Genomic DNA, 21,531 nt, shown 5'->3' on the forward strand with positions numbered 1-21,531 from the left:
TTTTTCTATGAAGAACCTTTGTAGTGGATTTTGTCAACGTGCTATAGTACAAATTGAGCTGAAAAAAAGGTAGGGAAATTGAGTAGAAGATGGTGGTGAAACTCGAGGAAATTGGGCTGGAAAAGGTGGTGAAACTTCAGGAAATTGGGCTGGAAAAGGTGGGGAAACTTCAGGAAATTGGGCTGGAAAAGGTGGGGAAACTTCAGGAAATTGGGCTGGAAAAGGTGGGGAAACTTCAGGAAATTGGGCTGGAATAGGTGGGGAAACTTCAGGAAATTGGGCTGAAAAGGTGGGGAAACTTCAGGAAATTGGGCTGGAAAAGGTGGGGAAACTTCAGGAAATTGGGCTGGAAAAGGTGGGGAAACTTCAGGAAATTGGGCTGGAAAAGGTGGGGAAACTTCAGGAAATTGGGCTGGAAAAGGTGGGGAAACTTCAGGAAATTGGGCTGGAAAAGGTGGGGAAACTTCTGGGAATTGGGCTAAGTAAGGTGGGGAAAACTTCAGGAAATTGGGCTAAGTAAGGTGGTGAAACTCCAGGAAATTGGGCTGGAAAAAGTGGGGAAACTTCAGGAAATTAGGTCGAAGATGGTATGGATCAAAACTTGCGACAATTAAGCTGAAAAAGGTGGCGAAACTTGAGGGAATTTAATTGAAAAAGGTGGCGAAACTTGAGGGAATTTAATTGAAAAAGGTGGCGAAACTTCAGGAAAAGTTTGGGGAAACATAATTGAGTCTAAGAAGATGGGAAAACGATATATTTGAGTCAAAGAAGGGGGGAAGCGAATTGCCCTGAATAAGGTGGCGAAACTTGAGGGAATTAAATGAAAAAGGTGGGGAAACATAAGAGAATTTAAATGATTCGAAAAAGGTGGGGAATTTCGAGAAATTGAGTCTATGAAGATGGGAAAACGATGTACTTGAGTCTTAGAAGGTGGGGAAACCACAAAAACAAACCAAACACCGTCTACCATGAAATAAAACAAACTCACTCGTTTTACAAGTCTTCAAAAGAGAAAAAGATTTTATTTTTTTATTTATTTTGTGTTAAATTATTTTACACTTACAATTAATTGAATATTAAAGAAATTCAAGGCAAAACAAATCATTTTATTCATTTTTACCCAAAAATTTCGATCCATCTCATACTTTTGAGATGACTAAATTAAAATTAAGAACTCTGGAATGTAATAAATTTTACAATATAATTTCCCCCCTGGCATTTAAATAGAAAAAAGGGGGGGGGGAGATTATAAATATAAAACTCAAGCAAACCCTAGCCTACTACATACTGTATATACTTTCTCGAATACAATTACTATAAGACTTAATTAATTTTTACGTAAGCCTTAATTATCAATATAACTATATAACATAAATCTATTACATTAGGCCGGATAATTTCATCTCTTAATTAATTAATTAATTAATTAATTAACTATATCTATATTATTTTTTTTTTAAATCTTAATTTCGTTAATTTCATACTCTTTTAATTGTTTTATAATTAGTTTCATTTACTTTTTAATTAAAAAGCGAGACTATAAAGATCGACGTACCACAAATACCAATCAATCAATGTTAATAATAATAAAATTACCAACTTAATTAATTAGTTAATTAATCTGCATAGCTAATCTGTGCTGTATTTTCTTTTCAAAGTTGATGTGATAATAATTTAATTTTTCATTAGGTTTAATTATTTATTTAAAGTTTTTTAATATAATATTTGACACGCTAGGAGGCTGGCTTAATGTTAATGTTAATTTTAATTGGGTTATCTTCCTGGCAGTACGTTTTTTTATAAAACACCCTTTATCATAACGGTACATGAATTGGTAATTAAAAAAAGCTTTTAATTTAATTAAGCTTCGATACACGCACGCCTTAATTTAATTCAAATCAAATTAATTTAAGTTAAGCGTATTTAAATCTTACATACAGTGGTGGTATTTCGGTATTTTACAAGCGATAGTTACCGGCAATTATACCAGAGAGAAGAGAAAGAGGGAGATAGAAACGGGCGATATAAAACCCGCCGAAAAATGGGAAAATAGGGGGGTAGGAAACCGTAGGAAAAATAATTTTCGGTACGTTTCGTCGTTTAGTTTTAGTCCTTTGCGCATGGGGCATTGACCTCCTCGCCTGCCCTTATCTCTATCATCCCCTACCTCAACTATGCGCGAGAAAGCAGCGCATAGGCACCGCGGTGTACCCTAGATTTACCCCCGTTTTCACCACCACGCATGGATCACGCTGCCTATACTGATTATCTCTCCCTCTTTCTCTCCTCACTGATTATACTGTTATTTTTTTCTAGCCGTAATTAATTTCTATTGTTAATTTAAATGTAGGTCTACGTAAGCCTGAATTTAATTAATTTAATTAAAATTAAATTAAGCGTATTTAAATCTTACATACTGTGGTATTTCCGTTACGAGTTACCGTGGTAATTATACTTTATTATGGTTAGGAAATAACAACAAATACAGCTGGGGAAATCTATAACATTAGCGGAATAACTGTGATATGATGTTGTTCAATTGTTTCTCGCTAATTTAACTGGGCAGGCGCGGGGTGGGTTTTGATTAATTTTTAATTAATTATTATGCGTTTATCAGTATCAGATTTTTGTTTTTAATTATTTAAGAATATCTAATACTTATTCTTACGATGGTTATGTGAAATATTTGTTTGTCATGGATTTTTCAATATATAATATTGGGTTTTTTTGGGGGGGGGGGACAAGTAACTTAGATTTACCCAGCTTATCAATTAACAAGGGCCTTAATGTGAAAAACTCGTTTTTAACTTATCGTACGTACGTTCAACGTCATTCAAAATATAATGAATATATTCGTTTTAACCATGAATGAATTGAAAAAATAGAAAAGAAAGGCTGAAATTCATGGTTGAAATGAACATTTTCATCACGAAAAACTAAAGATTTAGATTTATTTTTTAGCTGCAATGTGTTGTAACATGGATAAAGAATGCGCGTCAGAAAATTTGTTTTCACGCTATAGGATAGCCAACTCCCAACTTATCTCCAACAACGGCAGGTTATTCCGTATATACTCTGTTCCAGGTTCAGTTGTCAGCACGCGCAAAGCTAGGTTTCTATGTAACGTAGCTTCGTACATGTTGACAAGAGACGAAAGACCAAAGAAATACTCATGTTCAGTATTTAAAATCCAGAGATTTTAGACACTCAAAAATCAGTATTAGTATTTCTTTCGTCTGTTGTCAGCACGCACAGATCTACGTTACATAGAGGCCTAGCTTCGCGTGTACTGACAACCGAACCTGGAACATAGTATACATCGAACAACGTGCCAACGTCGGAGAGATAGGGACTTGAATATCCTATAGAGTAGTGTCAGTAGAGAGGGGAGTAGACTGTTTATCCCTCCCTCTAGGCGCGCTTTTGTAAGAGGGGATACTGTACGCGCCTGGTAGGGGGGATGACACTGAGCTAAGAGATAGAATAGAGTAATGTCAGTTCTACGTATGCAAACGTCATACCCTTCTATCTCTTAGCTCAGTGTCATCCCCCCTACCAGGCGCGTACAGTATCCCCTCTTACAAAAGCGCGCCTGGAGAGAGGGATACACAGTCTACTCCCCCCTCTACCGACACTACTCTATGGTATGACGTTCGCATAGTAGAACTGACATTACTCTATAACGTGAAAACATATTTCCTCACGCGCATTCTTTATCCATGGTTGTAAGTTAACGAAAGCGTTTAATTACCTAAAAAGCTTAACTGAAGTTGAACCCATGACCTTTAATCTATAATTAAAAACGATTTTTTCACCATGCCCTTAATTGCCTTCCAAACCAAACCAAACCAAAAAAAACCTCTTGAATCATAAAACAACTCATAAAACTGGCCTATTATTATTAATCTTAATAGATTCTATATGTTAAACACTAAATAAATTAATTAATTAACTAACTAACTTGTATCAAAAAATTTCTCGTTTAAAAAAACGCTCTCCTTCTAAAGTTTTACAAAGAAATTAATTATAATTAAGACTAATTTAATTAATTACCAATAAATTTTGAAATGGGTTGGTACCATTTGCAATTACGTTTACAAACCCTTTAAAAAATTCTCTTTCATACCTACAAGGGGTCACAAAGGTTAAAAGAATATTTTGGGAATGGTGCCGAAGTATCAATTAGTTATTGGCTGAATTAAATATTTTAATTAAAGCCATGGTTTAATTTAATTTAATTTTATTTTATTGGGATAACGATAAATTTTGTGTGAGCGAGTTTAATGGGGGGTTGTTTTATTTAAATTTGCATGGACAGGTTTTGAGTAAAAAAGTGGTACGGGAGTTAAAAAGGGATTAAAGGAAACAAAATAAGGGAAAATAAGGAAAAGGAAATGTCTCTCTCACGTAGTTCCTTCCTTGTTTTCGCGTCCCAAGTATTCTTTTTTAGTCACATCGCGAATAGACACTAATGTCTTGTGAAACCAAGTGTTCTTGGAAGATTGAATCTCGGACAACGCAGCGTTTAGTTGGTGATTCAAATCCTTTTGAGCGTAGAAAATTTTTAAAACAAAATTTATCAACAATCAAACATGGATGGATCTTAGGGACAAAAATAACCCTTCATAGTACAGGACTTTCTTTTGTGTCCATTTGTCAAAAGGATTCGGGGAATTTTACAAAAACACAACCTTATATTCCTTTCCATAAGAGTAGGTCGAAAGGAATTTGTTACTGTAACTTTTGTGTCCATTTGTCAAAAGGATTCGGGGAATTTTACAAAAACATAACCTTATATTGCTTTCCATAAGTTAAGGTCGAAAGGTATTTGTTACTTTTGTGCGAATTTGTCAAAAGGATTCCGGGAATTTTACAAAAACATAACCTTATATGCTTTCCATAAGTGTTGGTCGAAAGGTATTTGTTACTTTTGTGTGAATTTGTCAAAAGGATTCCGGGGAATTTTTCAAAAACATAACCTTATACTACTTTCCATAAGTGTAGGTCGAAAGGTATTTGTTACTTTTGTGTAAATTTGTCAAAAGGATTCCGGGAATTTTAGGAAAACATAACCTTTTATTGCTTTGTATAAGTGTAGGTCAAAACGTATTTATAACGCGCACGCATCTTTTAACGAAGCGTCTCCTGGTGGCGAATTCCCCCGAAACAGAAGCCAAGGCTTACTATAATTTACCCCTAACTAGACTGGACACGACAAAGCAAGGAAAATCACAATAGACCACGCCTCGTCTGTTAGGCGTCAGGCGCACGCTTCTTTTAGGGTGACGTACGTCGTACTTTTCTTAGAGAAGGGTCTCAAGGCGGCGGATTTTCCCAGAAACAGTGACCAAGGCTTACAATGATTTACCCCTAACTAGACTACTACACCTGACAAGGCAAGAAAATAACAGTAGGCCACGCCTCGTCTGTTCCGTTTTGAAGATACAGTACCCGACCCCGGCAAAATAACCAACAACAATTTATATTGTCAGCGCTCTATAGTCCCTTACAGCAGCCCCATATTTACCGAAAGTATTATAGGGTTATAGGCGTAACCACATAAAATAGAGCTACTTCGCGCTTCTCAAAAAAATGACAGGTATATAAATAAATGTCTTCCCTACCTGATTCTTGCACTCAGCTTCGACCAGGGCGAGTTTAGTTTGGGCCAATTCAAGTTCCAGCTCCCTTATCTGTTTCTCTTCATCTTCCTCGGACTCCCCGCTGCCTTCCAACTCTTTCTTCTTATTCTGATCATTCTGAATAGACTTCTCCTTATTGGACCCCCCTTTAGACTTGTTACCTTGAAGTCCCGTAACCAGTTGACTACACTTTTCACAGGGCTTCACCAATGCCTGAAAACATAAATAAATACTAGAGTTTCAAGGAAAAGCTCAGGTAACATAACACTATACCTTAAAAAGAACGGACTAAAGGCCGTTATTTTAAAGGTATGTTATGTTATCTGACCCTTTCCTTTAAATAATTATTTAATATGTTAAAATGTTTACTTTAACGTCTTCGATCAGTTTCTTGGAGGCAGTTTGTTCTTTTTCTAGTCGCGTACTTAATTGACTGCATATCTGTTTGTAATCAGATATGATCGTGCTGTTTCTAGATAATTCGCCTTCAGAACGCTGTAACTCTCTCCTGCACATTTCTTTCAACTAAATATATAATTTATGCTCAAAATACTAGTAATAATATTATATTTTCCCCAATTCTTTATTTTTGTGCCAATTACCTGGGCAACTTCAACTTCTAAACGTTTCTTCTCTTCCTCTAATTCTATCAGGGAAGTTTTGGTCGATAGCAATTCCTTTAGAAAGGATTCCGCCTTTTCTTCAGCCTTATGTTTTTTTTTTCAACATTTGTGAATTAATAATAATAATACAAAACCTCTGCCTTATGAGATGACAGATTACCAACAAATGAAAACTAGCATTGATAAAACGCAATAATTTTGGGATGGCGCCGGTATGACGCGGTTTGCGCCGGAATGTCACGGATTGTACCGGGAAGACGCGGACGGCTTCGGTACAACGCGGATACCGTCAGGAAGACGCGGACGGCTTCGGTACAACGCGATTACCGTCAGGACTACCAGGACGGCTTCGGTACAACGCGGATACCGTCGGGAAGACGCGGACGGCTTCGGTACAACGCGATTACCGTCAGGACTACGCGGACGGCTTCGGTACAACGCGGATACCGTCGGGACTACCCGGATGGCTTCGGTATAACACGGTTTGTACCACCGATACGGGGACGGCTTCGGTATTATGCGGATGCCGTCGGGACCAAGCGGACGGCTCCGGCATAACGCGGACGGCTTCGGTACAACGCGGATACCGTCGGGACTACCCGGATGGCTTCGGTATAACACGGTTTGTACCACCGATACGGGGACGGCTTCGGTATTATGCGGATGCCGTCGGGACCAAGCGGACGGCTCCGGCATAACGCGGATTGCACTGGGATAACGCGGATACCGTCGGGACTACACGGACGGCTCCGGTACAACACGGACACCGCCGGACGAAGCGAATTTCCCCGGGACTACCCAAATGGCGCGGGGACAACGCGGATGGCTTTGGTATAACGCGAATACCGACGGGATACCGCGCATAATAAATAAATCAGAGCATTTCTCTTAATTAACTTCAGACCTAAAACGTTTTTAAATAACTTTACCGCATCAAAATTTCGACTAAGTTGGGCTTTACTAGTGACTAGTTCCGACGCCAAGTCATCGTTCTCCTGTTCCAGTCTCATATTGCTCTCCACCAGTCGTTTATTCTCTTTCTAAAAACAAAATTACCACAAATCATAATTAAAACTAAAACTTACCTCATCAACACGAAACACGTTACCAACTAACCATTAGCCTTTCCTCAGGATCCTCCTTCATTTTCTCTTGTTCCTTGACTATAGCGTAATCTTTTTCGTACTTTTTAAGCTTCTTCAGCTAAAACCTCATAAAATTAGGCCTAGATACCAAAAAAACCACCATTTCCGCGTAAAGACGACTTACTTTAACACCAACTGCAGTTTGCAGCAGTTGTCTGGCAGTTTCATCAGATCTATATTTTTTTGGCAAAGCTACGCGGAAATGCTTTAAGATTCCCTCAAAATCTAACGCTAGAAGATCTTTTTTGGACATCTACGAAGGATTTAAACGAAGTATCCATAGCAGTCCAATTACAATCGCTCTTAAATAATTAGTAATTACAAACCTACCATTAACAAAGCTATTGCCACTTGAAAAATAGTATCCATTCCCTAAAAATGACACCCCAAACATTGCAACGACGTAGAACTAATTTTAATTACGTAAAATTAACCAAAAGTTGTCTTACATCCAAGAGGAAAAGGTCCAGGATGAAGAAGACAACGTGAAGTGGAAATTTGGCTGTATAAAGCGTTAGGAACCACTGTGACCCGTACATATGAGCTTCGACACCCAAATCAACAAAATGAGAGTAAAGTTCTGGTAACTGTTCCTCCATTAGACATTCCAACAAATAAAACTTCATGTGCAACTCTTCGAAACCGTTTCTAAAAAGGTTTCTTAGACCATAGTCGAACATGATTTTAACCATGACGCTAAATGCTTGTTCTTCAGGCATCTGTTATGGCGTTTAAACCTTTAAATTAATCTACCAACCAACACCTTGCGCATTGCATTTGTCCACTCCCAATGACTTACGTGAAGTAACAAAGCGGCGGACAAGAAGGACAGACCCTGACAGTAACCCACTTCTGGGTCATATACAGAATATGCCTTGCAAATTTTATACAGTGAATCTTGTCCTATACCGCCACTATCTCTGAAATACTCGTGTGCTGGAAATGTTCTATTTATATCTCTTTGAATAACTGTTTCGCATGAGGATTCCTACATTGTCAAAGAACATGTTCAGTATCACCGTTGGTCCGTTATCACAAGTTTATAAGATATGTTCCATAAGTATAACACTAACTATACTTCGATCGTACTGGTTAATTTTGCAGGACTTCCATCTAGGTCCTATTTAGTCTGTTCTAAGCCTTTGTCAGCGCCTCATCAGTCGTCGCTTTACCTCGAATCTATGACCTACCTCACTCACTTCATGACACGCTCCAGTTTCCAAGTTACCAGTGACGAAACTTATGGAACATATCTTATGAACTTATGCCACGCAACGACAATGACCTTTGTAATGAGGATTCGATACTGGTCAAACATGGTCGTTTGAGTTTTGTGGCCACCAGCCAGCAGTTGCCACACTTCTCCTCGTAAAGCTTCGGGAATTCCCTTACGAACTAGGCCAGATAATTGCTTTGGCCTCTGATCGAGATTCTGATGCCATTTCGATAAAACTGTGGCCCAGCCTTCAAGTTCATGTTCCGTACAATCTTTACTAACTTCACCAGTTCCACTTAAAAGTGGTTCGTCATTATCTACATTTGACGTACGCGTCTCTTTAGACCTTTAACTTCCCCAAGATGGTGGGTAGGTAATAAATAAAGGTAACTGTACCAGACTCAGTTTCCTGTTCAGGGCTAGATGGTGTACTGTTTTCTTTAGGTTTAATTAAGGACCCATCCCTATCTTTAAGCACCAAGGATAATTTGGACTTGTTTCGACTAATTTGTGTGGCGCTTTCAACGCTAATTACATCATGAATATGATCTCTACTCGTCGTGTGGCCTTCGGGTTGATCAACTTCTCGTAATCGCATGTAAAAGTGTTCTTGCATCGAACGTTTAGTAAAAGTCCAAAACCTTTCGTTTTGAGGAAAGATTTTGGCTTTCGTTTCAATGGCAAATCGTACTGGTTCGACTATTCCTTGAATGACCAGGTCAACGGCCACAGTCAAGTAAACCCTGGTGTCTTTTGAGTTAATTCAAATACAAATACGCGTTTAAGTACTTTCGAAGAATTAATTACATTCGCATTCTAGTAATTACCTCTTGGAGTTTCGGTATTTAAAACCTCAAATGGAGGTTCATTTGGGTCCCAATTACCCGTTATCTGATACATTGTTTTATCACCGACTGTTCTGGTCATGTTCAACTATATTATATAAGCATTTTTTAACATACACAATAAAACATGTGTACACGGTGTTACAAAAAGGGTTGTAGAACCGAAGTATAGTTGGTTTTATGGGAAATCAATTTTGAGTCGCATTTGTAAGTTCTATGACATTTTGACACAAGGGACATCGTTTTCAAGTTATAATTAGAGTGTTTTGTGAATGACCCCTTAACTTAATGTAAGAAACTGAAATAATGCTTATTAAATTAAGGGGTCATCCCTAAAACACTCCAATCATAACTTGAAAACGGTGTTATAGAACATTTTTGACTCCAAATTGAATTCCCATAGAACCCACTATACTTCGGCTCAAACACCCTTTATGGGACACACTGTATAATAAATACTACCATTTCAATCAGTTGCATATCACTATGTTTAACATTTCGCCCTGGCGATACCAAAATGCCAAAACATCTACAAAGGATAAATTTAATCTTAATCTTAATTGTTTTCCTTCGATAATTTTTCTCCTAATTTAGTTAATTACCGATCAATGATTAATTCCTTATTACTGGAAACTTGTTGAACTGATATAATAATTTTCTTCTCCCAGACGCATCTCAGTTTAAAATAATCTTTATCTTTTGGACATGACTGAATGCTTCCCTAAAATTTATTAGCGTTTAAATTACCCCCAAATGAGTAATTTTTTTTTGCCATATTGCGCAATTAGTATACAATTTTCGCGGAAAATGCAGAGAAATCTTGGCATTGAAAGCATATTTTCGTCGCTATAGCAAATGAAGTTCTTAATTTCCTCCGAAACAATAATAATTATGCGCTCATATTAATTTCGTGATGATATTTTCTCATCAAATTTTGAATTTTTTTTCATGAAATTGCTTTTTATGTTTTAATTCAATGATTGCACTATTTTATTTAAAAGGGTGACGTTTTCGGTTTGCAATTAAATTGCACTATTTTATTTAAAAGGGTGATGTTTTCGGTTTGCAATTAAATTGCAATATTTTATTTAAAAGGGTGATGTTTTAGGTTTGCAATTAAATTGCACTATTTTATTTAAAAGGGTCGGTTTAAACGATTATTTCTGGTAATTAATTACCATAAAAAATAATTGAAAACGAAAAAGACGTTACAAATCACGAAATACTTTAACAACAGATGAACCCTTACAAACAATATATACACTACTATAAACAAATACTTGATTATGTACATTTTATCACTTATTTTCCCATATTCAGTAAATAAATATAAAAAATTCCCAGTAATTTCAATTGCCCTACAAATCTATTTTTAAGTTTGAAGAAGTCAATGCTCCGGCCCACACATTCCAAAATTTTAACCCATCGAGATAATAATAGCAACAATGTTCGATGAAGAGTTGTATGCTTATGCACTAGATCTACAAACAAAAACAGTACTTACTTTGTTATCCTCCTCTTTAATCTCTAGGAAGGCTTCGAAAGAGTAAACTTGCTCATTATTTTTAACCGTCATCATGCCTCCTTTTTCAGAATTTAACATTCCACCAGGACGATTCGATCCTGGAAGTTTAGGAACGCGACGAAAGGCAGCGGCAAAACATTGGAGGATTTTTACCACCTTTCACCAACCAAGATAAAACACAATTACCCCCTTTAGAACCTCCATTATCCCCAATTATTCTAAAGCATCTGAGAGCCAAAAGGCACTGTAATATCATTTCTTCAAATCAAGCTTCATTTCAAAACATTTGAACTACATCGCTTTTTGAGGGGTCTCGTAAACAGAACAGAGTGGTACTGAGAGGGGAGGAGCTACGGGGACGTGACGTTAATATTGGTAGTCTAAATTGTATGACCTGAGTTGACGACTTCCAATATGGTCGCCAAAACCGAGGTAAGAGATAGGAGGGTATGACGTCACGAGAAAGTTCGTGGTAGCGGACTATAGAGCTATTAAATTGTGACGTCAGTGTCTAGATAAAACGTCACGGGTTTAGATTTGGCATTAGGCGGCCATGTTTGGTACCGGTTTGGTTCTATAGAGAGCTTTCAGTTGGATTAGGAGATGAGTCTTGTGACATAATTTACGCCGACATATTGGTGGGTTTAAAGCAGGAATGAAACTGAGACCACCTGTCCCAATATGGCTACCAGAACAGCGGAAAGACTTGGGAGGGTGTGACGTACTACTATCCCATCTGAAAGCTCTCTATGTCCATATTGGTGGGTTTAAAGCAGGAATGAAGCTGAGACCACCACCAATATGGTTACCAGAACAGCGGAAAGACTTGGGAGGGTGTGACGTACTACTATCCCATCTGAAAGCTCTCTATGTCCATATTGGTGGGTTTAAAGCAGGAATGAAGCTGAGACCAACACCAATATGGCTACCAGAACAGCGGAAAGACTTGGGAGTGTGTGAAGTACTACTATCCCATCTGAAAGCTCTCTATGGGCAAACACCATGGGTGACGTCACACTAAGGCTTCTGAGATAGCTCTATAACGACGTTGAAGGGGTTGTTGGGACCATGGGACAAACAAAGGACAATCTTCCTCATAGAGCTTAGCACAGCGGGTGGGTAGTTAAAAAAGGAGATAGGGGGTCGGACAGGGACAAGCCAGTTTAAACTTACAGCTTCTGGAACGTCACATCTGAAGACATGACACTGAAATATAGCCGATTCCGCTGTGGTTCCGTGACTGCAGGTAAAGGCGAAACACTGCGCTTCTGTCGTTTCGCTAAGGCCTCTTGCGCAAAATAAGATTCGTGGAATGGGGAAACTGGTAATCTCGTTGCTACTATCCGGTTCGTGTAGACTAAAACAACACAAATTTACGGAAATTGCTCGTTTAGAACCGATTTAGAACTCGCGAATGTTCTGAAAGCTCCGATAGACAATCCAAATGAATAAACTTATCAACAATTTGATAGAACAAATAGTTGAAGAGCCTTTTTTACTGATACTGATAACATTTTGTTGATATGATAATGTATCTATTCAAAACGCAAACCTTATAAATTTTGTTGTTTATATAGGCTTCATACACTCAATTTTATCAGTTAATTACGTAATAGTGTTTACTGATTTAGTATCAGCAATATTGCAGGTAGAACGAATGAAAGGCATTTGATGAGGATTTATATTTAGAGGGCGTATTTTTATTCGTGGATTGCAATAGTGAGTATGAGTTTTGATTTCAACTGTGTTCGTTTTCCGTATTACTCAAATTCAAAAATAAACCCTAAATGTTTACTAATATTTGAGATAACGTATGTACGTCATAGTTTTATTTCGAATTTTTATGAAAATTTAGGCGAAAATTATAATTTAAATTGATGCGAGTGCTTAGTGTTAGCAGAAAGGGATAAAAGGAGAAGGATGACACTCTGTATCCTCTTAATACCCTTTAGTTATGTAATATTATTCTCCCCAAGCTCACCCTTTCTGTTTGATCTCCTACTCATTAAACTTCAGGTGGGTAATTATCACACCGTGCTAGGGTGAATTCTATAACTGTTTGGTATACTAAATCCTCAGCAATCAACCCACAAACCTTGATTGTCTTGACGCGGCACAAAAACGCACAAGCACATGCATGTGCCTTGGCAAATAATTAAGCACTAATAGAGTAATGATGAGGGAACTATTTATCGCGTATGTTCATGATTCTTTAATTAATAACCTTGCTATAATAAATGTAAAATGATGTTGGGAAGAATCATGTTACAATTACCCCGCCTGCTTTGTGGAGGTACACTTCTCTCGAAAAGGAGTATTATATACTTCTAGTCATACTCGTATTTTTAGCCTCCTTGACGTCATAAACACCCTAACCAACACTTTCTACTATTGCATATCCGAGATTATAACTCTGTGCACAATAATTCTATGCAATCTACACCACATTTGAATTATAAATTAGAAAAAGGGAGGGTAAAAACTTATTTACTAGGCCCCTGTGTAGGAAGTAGGAACCAAACCTACTGTCATATTGCAGCAGGTGTTATTCGTCACCCTAGTATATTCAGTGTAAGGGTATAAGTATCAGGGTTTATTCCCCTTTACTATCACGTAACTACTTTGAAAAGTGGAATATAAAGGTCCCAATCAATTTCTTAACGTTTTCAGTGCAATATAATGTTAAAATAGATATTCATGATGAATTTTTAAAGAGGTCATTGACCCCTGTTCCCCTAATTTGTTTACAAATATTGTGAGTAAACATTTTAACTACTATAAACCATTATTATGGCTGATATATAGTTACTATCACAAACTTACTTAGTCTTTCAATTGTGGAACATGCATAAAGGTTCCAATAAATGTTTTTTAAGGTTTTTGTTTTGGTTAAATATGATGTTAAAATTGATATATATGATAAACAAATGGTAAATTAAATTTTTGAAGAGGTCATTGAACACGTTTGACAGGGTTCACCCACCATAAAAAACCCACTTAATGAACCCATCACTAAAATCTTTAATTTTGATGAATATAAATGCTAAAATTATTCCTTTTAAAAGATAGTTAAAGTTATTTTTTATTGTTTCAACTTTTAATGAAACATTTTAAGACTTTTTTTTAAACTAAGCAGTGTCTTTTGAAGGGCAATTTCTACAATTCACGCAACTGATAACCATTAAAAACCCAATAAAAGTATAAAACCCAGCTTTTTTTTGGTTTTGAACCCTGAGGTCCTTTAATCTATTATTTAAAAATATTATTAGCAAACTTTTTAATTATCATAGTGCAATATTTTATTGGAATTGCCGCTGATTAATATTAGTTAGTTAAAATGGATTTATTGAAAACCAAATGTAAGATATTTGAAGTAAATCTTAAGAAATATCATAGAATCTTCAGGGTTCATACAACTTTTGGAAAACTAATTTCCCTGAGATTTCCATGAGGTTTTTCCCCATATACTTCCCAGAATTTTCCAGGTTTTTCCCGTTTATGGAGTATCCTATGGTGCAAATGTTAAAGAAGGAGGGGGGGGGGGGCAAATAGGACTATGGCATAATCAAAGGACATCCCCGTATCTCTAATATAACCAGAGTTATGAGCCTCCAAAGTATAGTGTAATGTTAATCCTATGGCGGGGATGTTTACAAACATTTTGCTTAATTACTCGGCCCCTGTTTGACGCAAATTTCCCTGAATTTTACTAAAAGTTCGAATTTTCCCTGAGATTTTTGTCAACTATCTATTTCCCTGATTTTTCCTGGTTTTCCAGGTTTGTATGAACCCTGATAGATACTCAAGATTATCATGTTAATGTAGGACAACACCCTGATCTCATAAAACTCATTAAATTATCAGATTTAACTATCAAGTCTAACTATAAATTAAAAATTGCCGCTCTTTTTCAAATTATGATGTTTTTTCCCCACTTTCAAGATTGCAACTGAGATGATAAATCATGCAATATATATATATACTTACACAACAAGACCTTCTGAATGACTGGGTATTGAGAGAGCTATTTCAATGGCTTGTCCGGGTGAAGCAGCATTATTTTGTTGTTGCTCATTCAAAATTGCCATATTCCTTTGGATTTCAGCTTCACTTCTCGGAGCATTTATTGCAGCACACCCCAAATAAATTACTCTATTGAAAAGAGTGAATTCTCCATCAGCCAATTGAAGAGACGAGGAACGAGACATGGAAACTAAACGGAAGAAGAATAAAAAGGTTTAATTACTTATAATAATTAATTATAATAATTGTAATAATAATTAAAACTTACAACTTGTTTCTTCAACTGGACTAGGAGATGTGGCGTAAATTGAAGCTTTATCGGTGTTCCCATTATTGGTATCAATTAGCGCAGGTTTCTTCTTAATTTTCTCAATTTCCTTTATCTTTAAGACACCCTTTTCGTTCCCTTTATCTTTAGATATGTCACTACTCTCGACACTGCCGCTACTAGCTCCGACTTCCATGTCAATGGCGTCTGATATAAGATTTTTATCAACAATTTGGTCCTTTAGCGACGTAGTTAAGAGGTCAATATTGCCATGACCAGCAATAGGAGGTTCGGGTTCAGTATGATGGCCAACTATTTCGTATTCGTCACTGGTAGCCACTGAATCTGAGCTAGAACTAGCATTATCTTCCATTTTAAACAGCACATGTAAGTCTAAAATGAAGCCAAAGTGTGTTTTTAATGATAATTCCCTATTATCTATATTTAAATCGGGTTTTATTTGAATTTAGAGCACTTTAAAGACAAGAGTTACACACCAGAATGTAAATAATAACATTACATTATAGACTAATGGCACCCCATGTTATTTCCCCATAGAGCTTAATACAGTCGAAGGCAGAGGGCTGCCATTACCCTAAGTGCAAGCAAAGGCTTAAAAACAAGGCCGCGAAACCTTATAACACTTTAATTTAAAGACGAGAGTTACACACCATAAATAATCATGTAAATAATAACATTATAAATATATGCAAGCAAAGGCTTAATTTAAGAACAAGGCGAAACCTTATAACGTTACGTTTCTTACCTTTGTTTTAATTACTTTAGAAACAAGTGTTAATAAACACTATCAAATTCTTCTAATTTATCCAATTCATGTTTTATTCAGAATTTCCTGCCTGAGTCACAATCAAAATACTTTGTAATTCTTAGTTTAAACATGAAAAACTTTATCAAATAACCCCGATTATTTAATACACAAGTCAAGTACACAACCCAATCACACAAACTAAAACTTACAGCCGAGATAAGAGCTCAAAGTATACTTGGATTCACAACTGCCTACTCTCTAAAACGCGAAACTGTTATTTACAATTCATTGAATTCAAACCTCCACTGACGTCTGCACAATCGTCTGCATCGTTTTAAGAAATCTTTCCCAACAGGGCCGGAAATAAGAAAAAATTCTTATAGGACATGTGTCCAGTGAGTTTGACTGGAAAATTTATAGGACATTGTGACTGGAGTTTGCAAAAATAGTGTCGCTTCTCCATTGTCAAGCTATCAAAACTTCGGAAAATTTATTGGTCAAACTGTCCAGTGACCCCCTTAGTTTTTGAAAAAATTATGGGACATTTTAAAATTTTATTGGACAATGTCCAGTGTCCTGTGCATATTTCCGGCCCTGAATATTACCCAACGATATAATAATTTAGTCACATAATTTCATAATTATCTTTAATTAATGTCCATAAATGTTCATGTAGTACTTATCTAAAAATATTGACAAATTAATAAAAACGTAACACCAAATATTTCGATTCCCAAACTGCACGCCTTAAGCTGTCACCTGTCACTCCATCAAATTAAACACCCCCTTTCCCCCTCCCTTCTCTTCCTCGGCGCTGTTCCGTTTATTGTACATCCTCCTCGCTGTTCTTCTGATGTCATTCCATTTATTGTACATCCCTCCCCGCTGTGCCTAATTAATTAAATTCACAATTGGCAAATTTTGTACTCTACTTTCAAGCCGCTTACTTTGACAAGAAATGTTTATATTTTCGATAAATTAAATTAATTATTATTCGATAGTTATATTTAGTCACAAAACTGAAGAAAAAAAATAAAATATACATGTATATGACTAGTGTTTCAGAAAATATTACCGCCAGTTGGTGGTGTTGTAAGATTCAAAGTTGAATCCGGGGGCTGGTGGAGGGGGGGGGGGGGAGAATTAAAATTGGCGCGCTCACGCCGCTCTGACTCAGTGAGCTAGGATGGCGAGAAATTAATGCTTTGTTCGTCTTAATTAGAGAAACGAAGTCCGTGATTACAAAATTATTTAAATTAAGGGCCACTTAATGTCTGTGAACGTATGTTTTCTAGTAAATTTCTATTACTCCTTAAAAATAGTCTTAAAATTGTAAGCGATACGCGTCTACGACCATTGAGTTCAGAATATATGTATTTCTAGAGTTTTTGTTGAATTTCCTCCTCGCGGACTCGATTCGTCGAATTTCATTACTTTATCATTAGGCGTTAGCGCCATCTATCGCCTTACGTGGGAAGCTTAAAAGAATTTCCCACGATTTTGCGGGAAAGCGCCCCGCTAAATCGCCGCAGCTTGAGTTTGAAAATTAGGCTTAGGAAGAAGTAAAGCGCAAAATATGAAAGTTAGGTAATTGAAAAACAGTAAGTGGAGCCTAATGAATAAAATTTGATATTTAATAAATAGAATATTGATTATTTTCTTATTAAATGCGTGTTTTTACTTGGGAATTATATGTTATTAGTTATTAAAGTAACACATAATGTGAAAATGTATTAAATTTTAAAATGGGTCGAAAATGCTCAGTAGAAAAGTGTGTCAACACTGGTAGGAATAAAAATGTTTTGTGACATAAGTATATACGTATAGAAAATTAATAAATATTTAGATAGTTCAACCCGTTTTGAACTGTACGATTAAGATTCCCTACAAAAAATTCGTAATTACCTAAACAATGGTGTCAGGCTATTAATGGAATTGAATGGACTCCAAAAAAAGACATTTGCGGTGATCATTTTTGTCAAGTTGACTATCACGAAAGCTCAAAAATACATATACTATCGGTTAATGCAGTTCCTTCTCTGTTTTTACTCGAATCATAGCGGCTTCTAAACATTTCCTCACTATATTAAGAAATTATAGCAGACGCCATAGGTAACAAATATGTGTTTTTAAGTGAAATAGATGGCGCCACCACCTAATGATAAAGTTGTCCGTCCGTCCCCTAATTTCAAAAACGATGGTCGCGCGAGCGCGAAAACCCGATATCCAAATAGAACTCTAGAAATACATATATTCTGAACTCATTGTCTACGACGAAGTTGTGACCTTGACCCATTTCATCCTTCGAACCTCCGCCGTGTGACCCATCATTAACTAATTATTGACCTCACTACGAACTTTTGTGACACCGTGCAAAGTGTGACCATGAAGATACTTCGAACTTTGGATTTAACCCTAGAAACTGTGACCTGTGGATTATTAAATGAACTTAATAGGCCATTGCCTCGGACCATTTGTGACCAACGACATCATGAACTTCGTCACCTCATTTGAACTGGCCAAATTGGTGAGTACTAAAATATTTCATTTCATAAGTAGTTAGATTAACATTTTGTTGTTTCGCTCTAAGTTTAGTTAGTTCATTTGAAATTGTAGTTTTTTTTTATTTTAAATATTTCGCGAATTTTACTATAGAGTAGTGTCGGTAGAGAGGGGAGTAGACTGTGTATCCCTCCCTCTAGGCGCGCTTTTGTAAGAGAGGATACTGTACGCGCCTGGTAGGGGGGATGACACTGAGCTAAGAGATAGAAGGGTATGACGTTTGCATACGTAGAACTGACATTACTCTATAATATACATATATTATTTAAACTCCATAAATCGCTACATGTAGAGAAAAATACGTTTTATAGAGCTATTTCAGTGGGGGAAAAATTTCGTCTGCTACGAAAATTGGGCCTGCCTTTGAGTGTAGAGGGCGGCCATTTTGTGAGGGTTTCTCTATGGGAAAATAGCATTGGTGACCTAGCCATTACCCCCTCTGAAATAGCTCTATATACATGGGTAAAATGAAAGGGCAGTTTACACTGTGACATTTGCAACTAAAGAAAATGTTAGTTCACTTTGTCGTCACCCGTAACGGGTACGACTGTAGATTCATTTGTTGCGCCTGGAGCCCTAGACTTCTCGGGTTCTACTTCCTCCGATTTAGGTTTATAATGTTTAGAAGTGTCTTTGTCAATGGCGTCGAATATTACACTGCCCAATTGACTCATAGGAGCTTCCACAATTAAATGACAAATCAGCGCCAAAATGTGCGAAATACCTCCAACAGCAAAACACAAGTATAACTATAATAAAAAATAATGAAAAATATTAGAATATTTTTGGGAAGGTTTGGTTTTAAGTTATAAAGGGTGGTATAGGACCAAAGTATAGTGGGTTTGATGGCCAATGGCCGTTTTTGAGTCGAAAAGGTTGTATTACATTATGTTGTATTAATTCGACGTAAAAAATGGGGTAGGCAACCATCAATATCGGGACATACAAGGGGGTTGATGCATTGCCGTCTCTGCGCAAAGACTACAGCGCAGGTGGTCTTTAGTGAAAAATCTCATAGAACATTTCCTACTGAACATCGCCAACAGAACCCATGACGTATCTCGGTCCTACCACCTTTTGTGGAACACCCATCGTTTAAACTTACAATCGAAATATGATTCAATGACACCGGGGTCACCAACGAACCCATGTAATAATAGACAACCAAATAATGGATAAGGTATACCCAGTAGGTTATTTGTCCAAGTGGTTTGAAAATGGGGAATGACAGGATGTAGTTAGCAATACCTAAAAAACAAAAGTAGTTAATGAATCACTGATTCCACTTTACTTTGGATGTGAAAAGGCCTCGAGTGAAATTTCATCAACTTACGTGAAAATCAGTGTAAATTTTATTTAAAATTATTTACCTCCATGTCCGGTGAAGCACGCTATTGAAATCCATGCTATTGACAAGGCCCAAGCAGTCCTGTATAAAGAACCATACGCGAAAGATTCTGCAACCGAGTAACCTTCACCCTTATGCCATGGATATGGCACTATGAAAGTGATTAAAGCCAGAACAATAGATACAACCCATCCTACAATACTGACAATCTATGGGGTTTAAGAAATTTTGTTCGATCTGGAGTTTCTGGACTTTAAAAATTGAAATCATGCACTAACCCTGTTCATATTGAGTTTTCTCGAGGCCAGTAAGGTCCCCGTATATAATCCTACGGCAAACACGCAAACGTGTACGTGTGGAGATTGGTAGACACGTGTCATGAATTCGGAACCAAATCTGGAATCATTTATTTGGATGAATTAGGCTATATCAATATTTTTAGCAATTATCCCATCAAATCGCTCAATGTGTGGAAGCAGGAATACAAACAGCTACTATGAATAATTGTGCCCCATATATCCAATGTTAATTTATATGCTGGTTTAGTGGGAATGGCTTGAGTCGTCACGCGTCATAATTTGAACGTCTTTCTAACTGTGATTTCGAGGTAAAACTCGCCATACATAATGATTAGGCTCTAGCTCTTCACACAAAATCCGCCTAGGTACGTTGAGTGAAAAAGGCTACGCAATGATACCTAGTAGCTTTATGAATTCCTGGTGAAAGTCACGATGCGTTGAATGACATTTGTATCTAAAGCACTTACGTGAAATCAGTCATTGATAATTGTGCATACAGTACAGTCGGTGGGAAATCGTAAAAAAAGTTTAGGATTCCCGTTGAAAGTATGGAACATACTGTGATAATCGCTAGAAACGCGTTTCCGGTGTTAGGTGACCTGTCGAATAAGATTTAAACATGAAATTACACGATATTTTTAGATAAAAAACCCGTTGTAAGAAATTAAATTTACTTTTGATAAATTAGGATATATATTATTCCTAGTATGTAGCATTGAACGTCAACCGCCAAGTACCATGTGACTATATAACACTATAGTAGAAAAACAAGTTATGAGACTGCCACTTGAGGTAATATGTGTTAGCATAACCCCATAGTACTCTCCATAAGTATTGTTTTGGGGTTATGATACGTTTGTCCAAGTAGATACTTTACCATTCTGTTCATCGGCACAAAATTATTGATAAAAAGAATGTTTGTCCACCAACTATGACGGCACTCTCCGGCTATCTTATCCGCGTAGGTGTTCCATAATGGTCCAGATGAGAACAGTGGGAAAATGATGGTGATACCAATAGCAAGCAAGACAGACGGTAGCAATCTGAATAAAGTTTGTTCAAATTTTAAGATTTTATACGCCTAAATTACTTGGTGTTTTGAGTAAAAACAGAAGGGGATAATAAAAGAAGGATGACACTCTATATTCTCTAAATACTTTATTGTTATGTAACATGATTCTTCCCTGGCTCATGCACCTTTTTGTTTGCTCTTCCGCTCGTCAAACTTCAGGATCAATTCTTTAACTGTTTGGTACTAAATACTCA

The 21,531-nt window shown here is 36.8% G+C and overlaps 1 protein-coding gene across 1 annotated transcript; it reads right to left on the bottom strand.

Moving 5' to 3' along the window:
- Positions 1 to 991: 991 nt before the first annotated feature.
- GAPcenA (GTPase activating protein and centrosome-associated) lies at positions 992 to 16,261 on the bottom strand. The gene is made up of 20 exons (XM_089869906.1): positions 16,054 to 16,261; positions 15,288 to 15,680; positions 14,984 to 15,209; positions 12,170 to 12,353; positions 10,976 to 11,152; positions 10,074 to 10,192; positions 9,934 to 10,000; positions 9,454 to 9,559; positions 9,023 to 9,376; positions 8,696 to 8,943; positions 8,210 to 8,398; positions 7,860 to 8,129; positions 7,741 to 7,782; positions 7,535 to 7,663; positions 7,382 to 7,468; positions 7,195 to 7,305; positions 6,245 to 6,349; positions 6,012 to 6,167; positions 5,625 to 5,855; positions 992 to 4,544 (listed from the first exon to the last, which is right to left on the bottom strand). Exons 2-20 carry the CDS (start codon positions 15,658 to 15,660, stop codon positions 4,404 to 4,406), a joined length of 3,315 nt encoding a protein of 1,104 aa, XP_089726032.1. The 5' UTR covers positions 15,661 to 15,680; positions 16,054 to 16,261; the 3' UTR covers positions 992 to 4,403.
- Between the last annotated feature and the right edge of the window lie 5,270 nt (positions 16,262 to 21,531).

This window comes from Phalangium opilio, unplaced genomic scaffold, assembly GCF_054372755.1.
Source record: "Phalangium opilio isolate 3A_F unplaced genomic scaffold, DU_Popi_V2 ptg000031l_1, whole genome shotgun sequence".
Lineage (NCBI taxonomy): Eukaryota > Metazoa > Arthropoda > Arachnida > Opiliones > Phalangiidae > Phalangium > Phalangium opilio.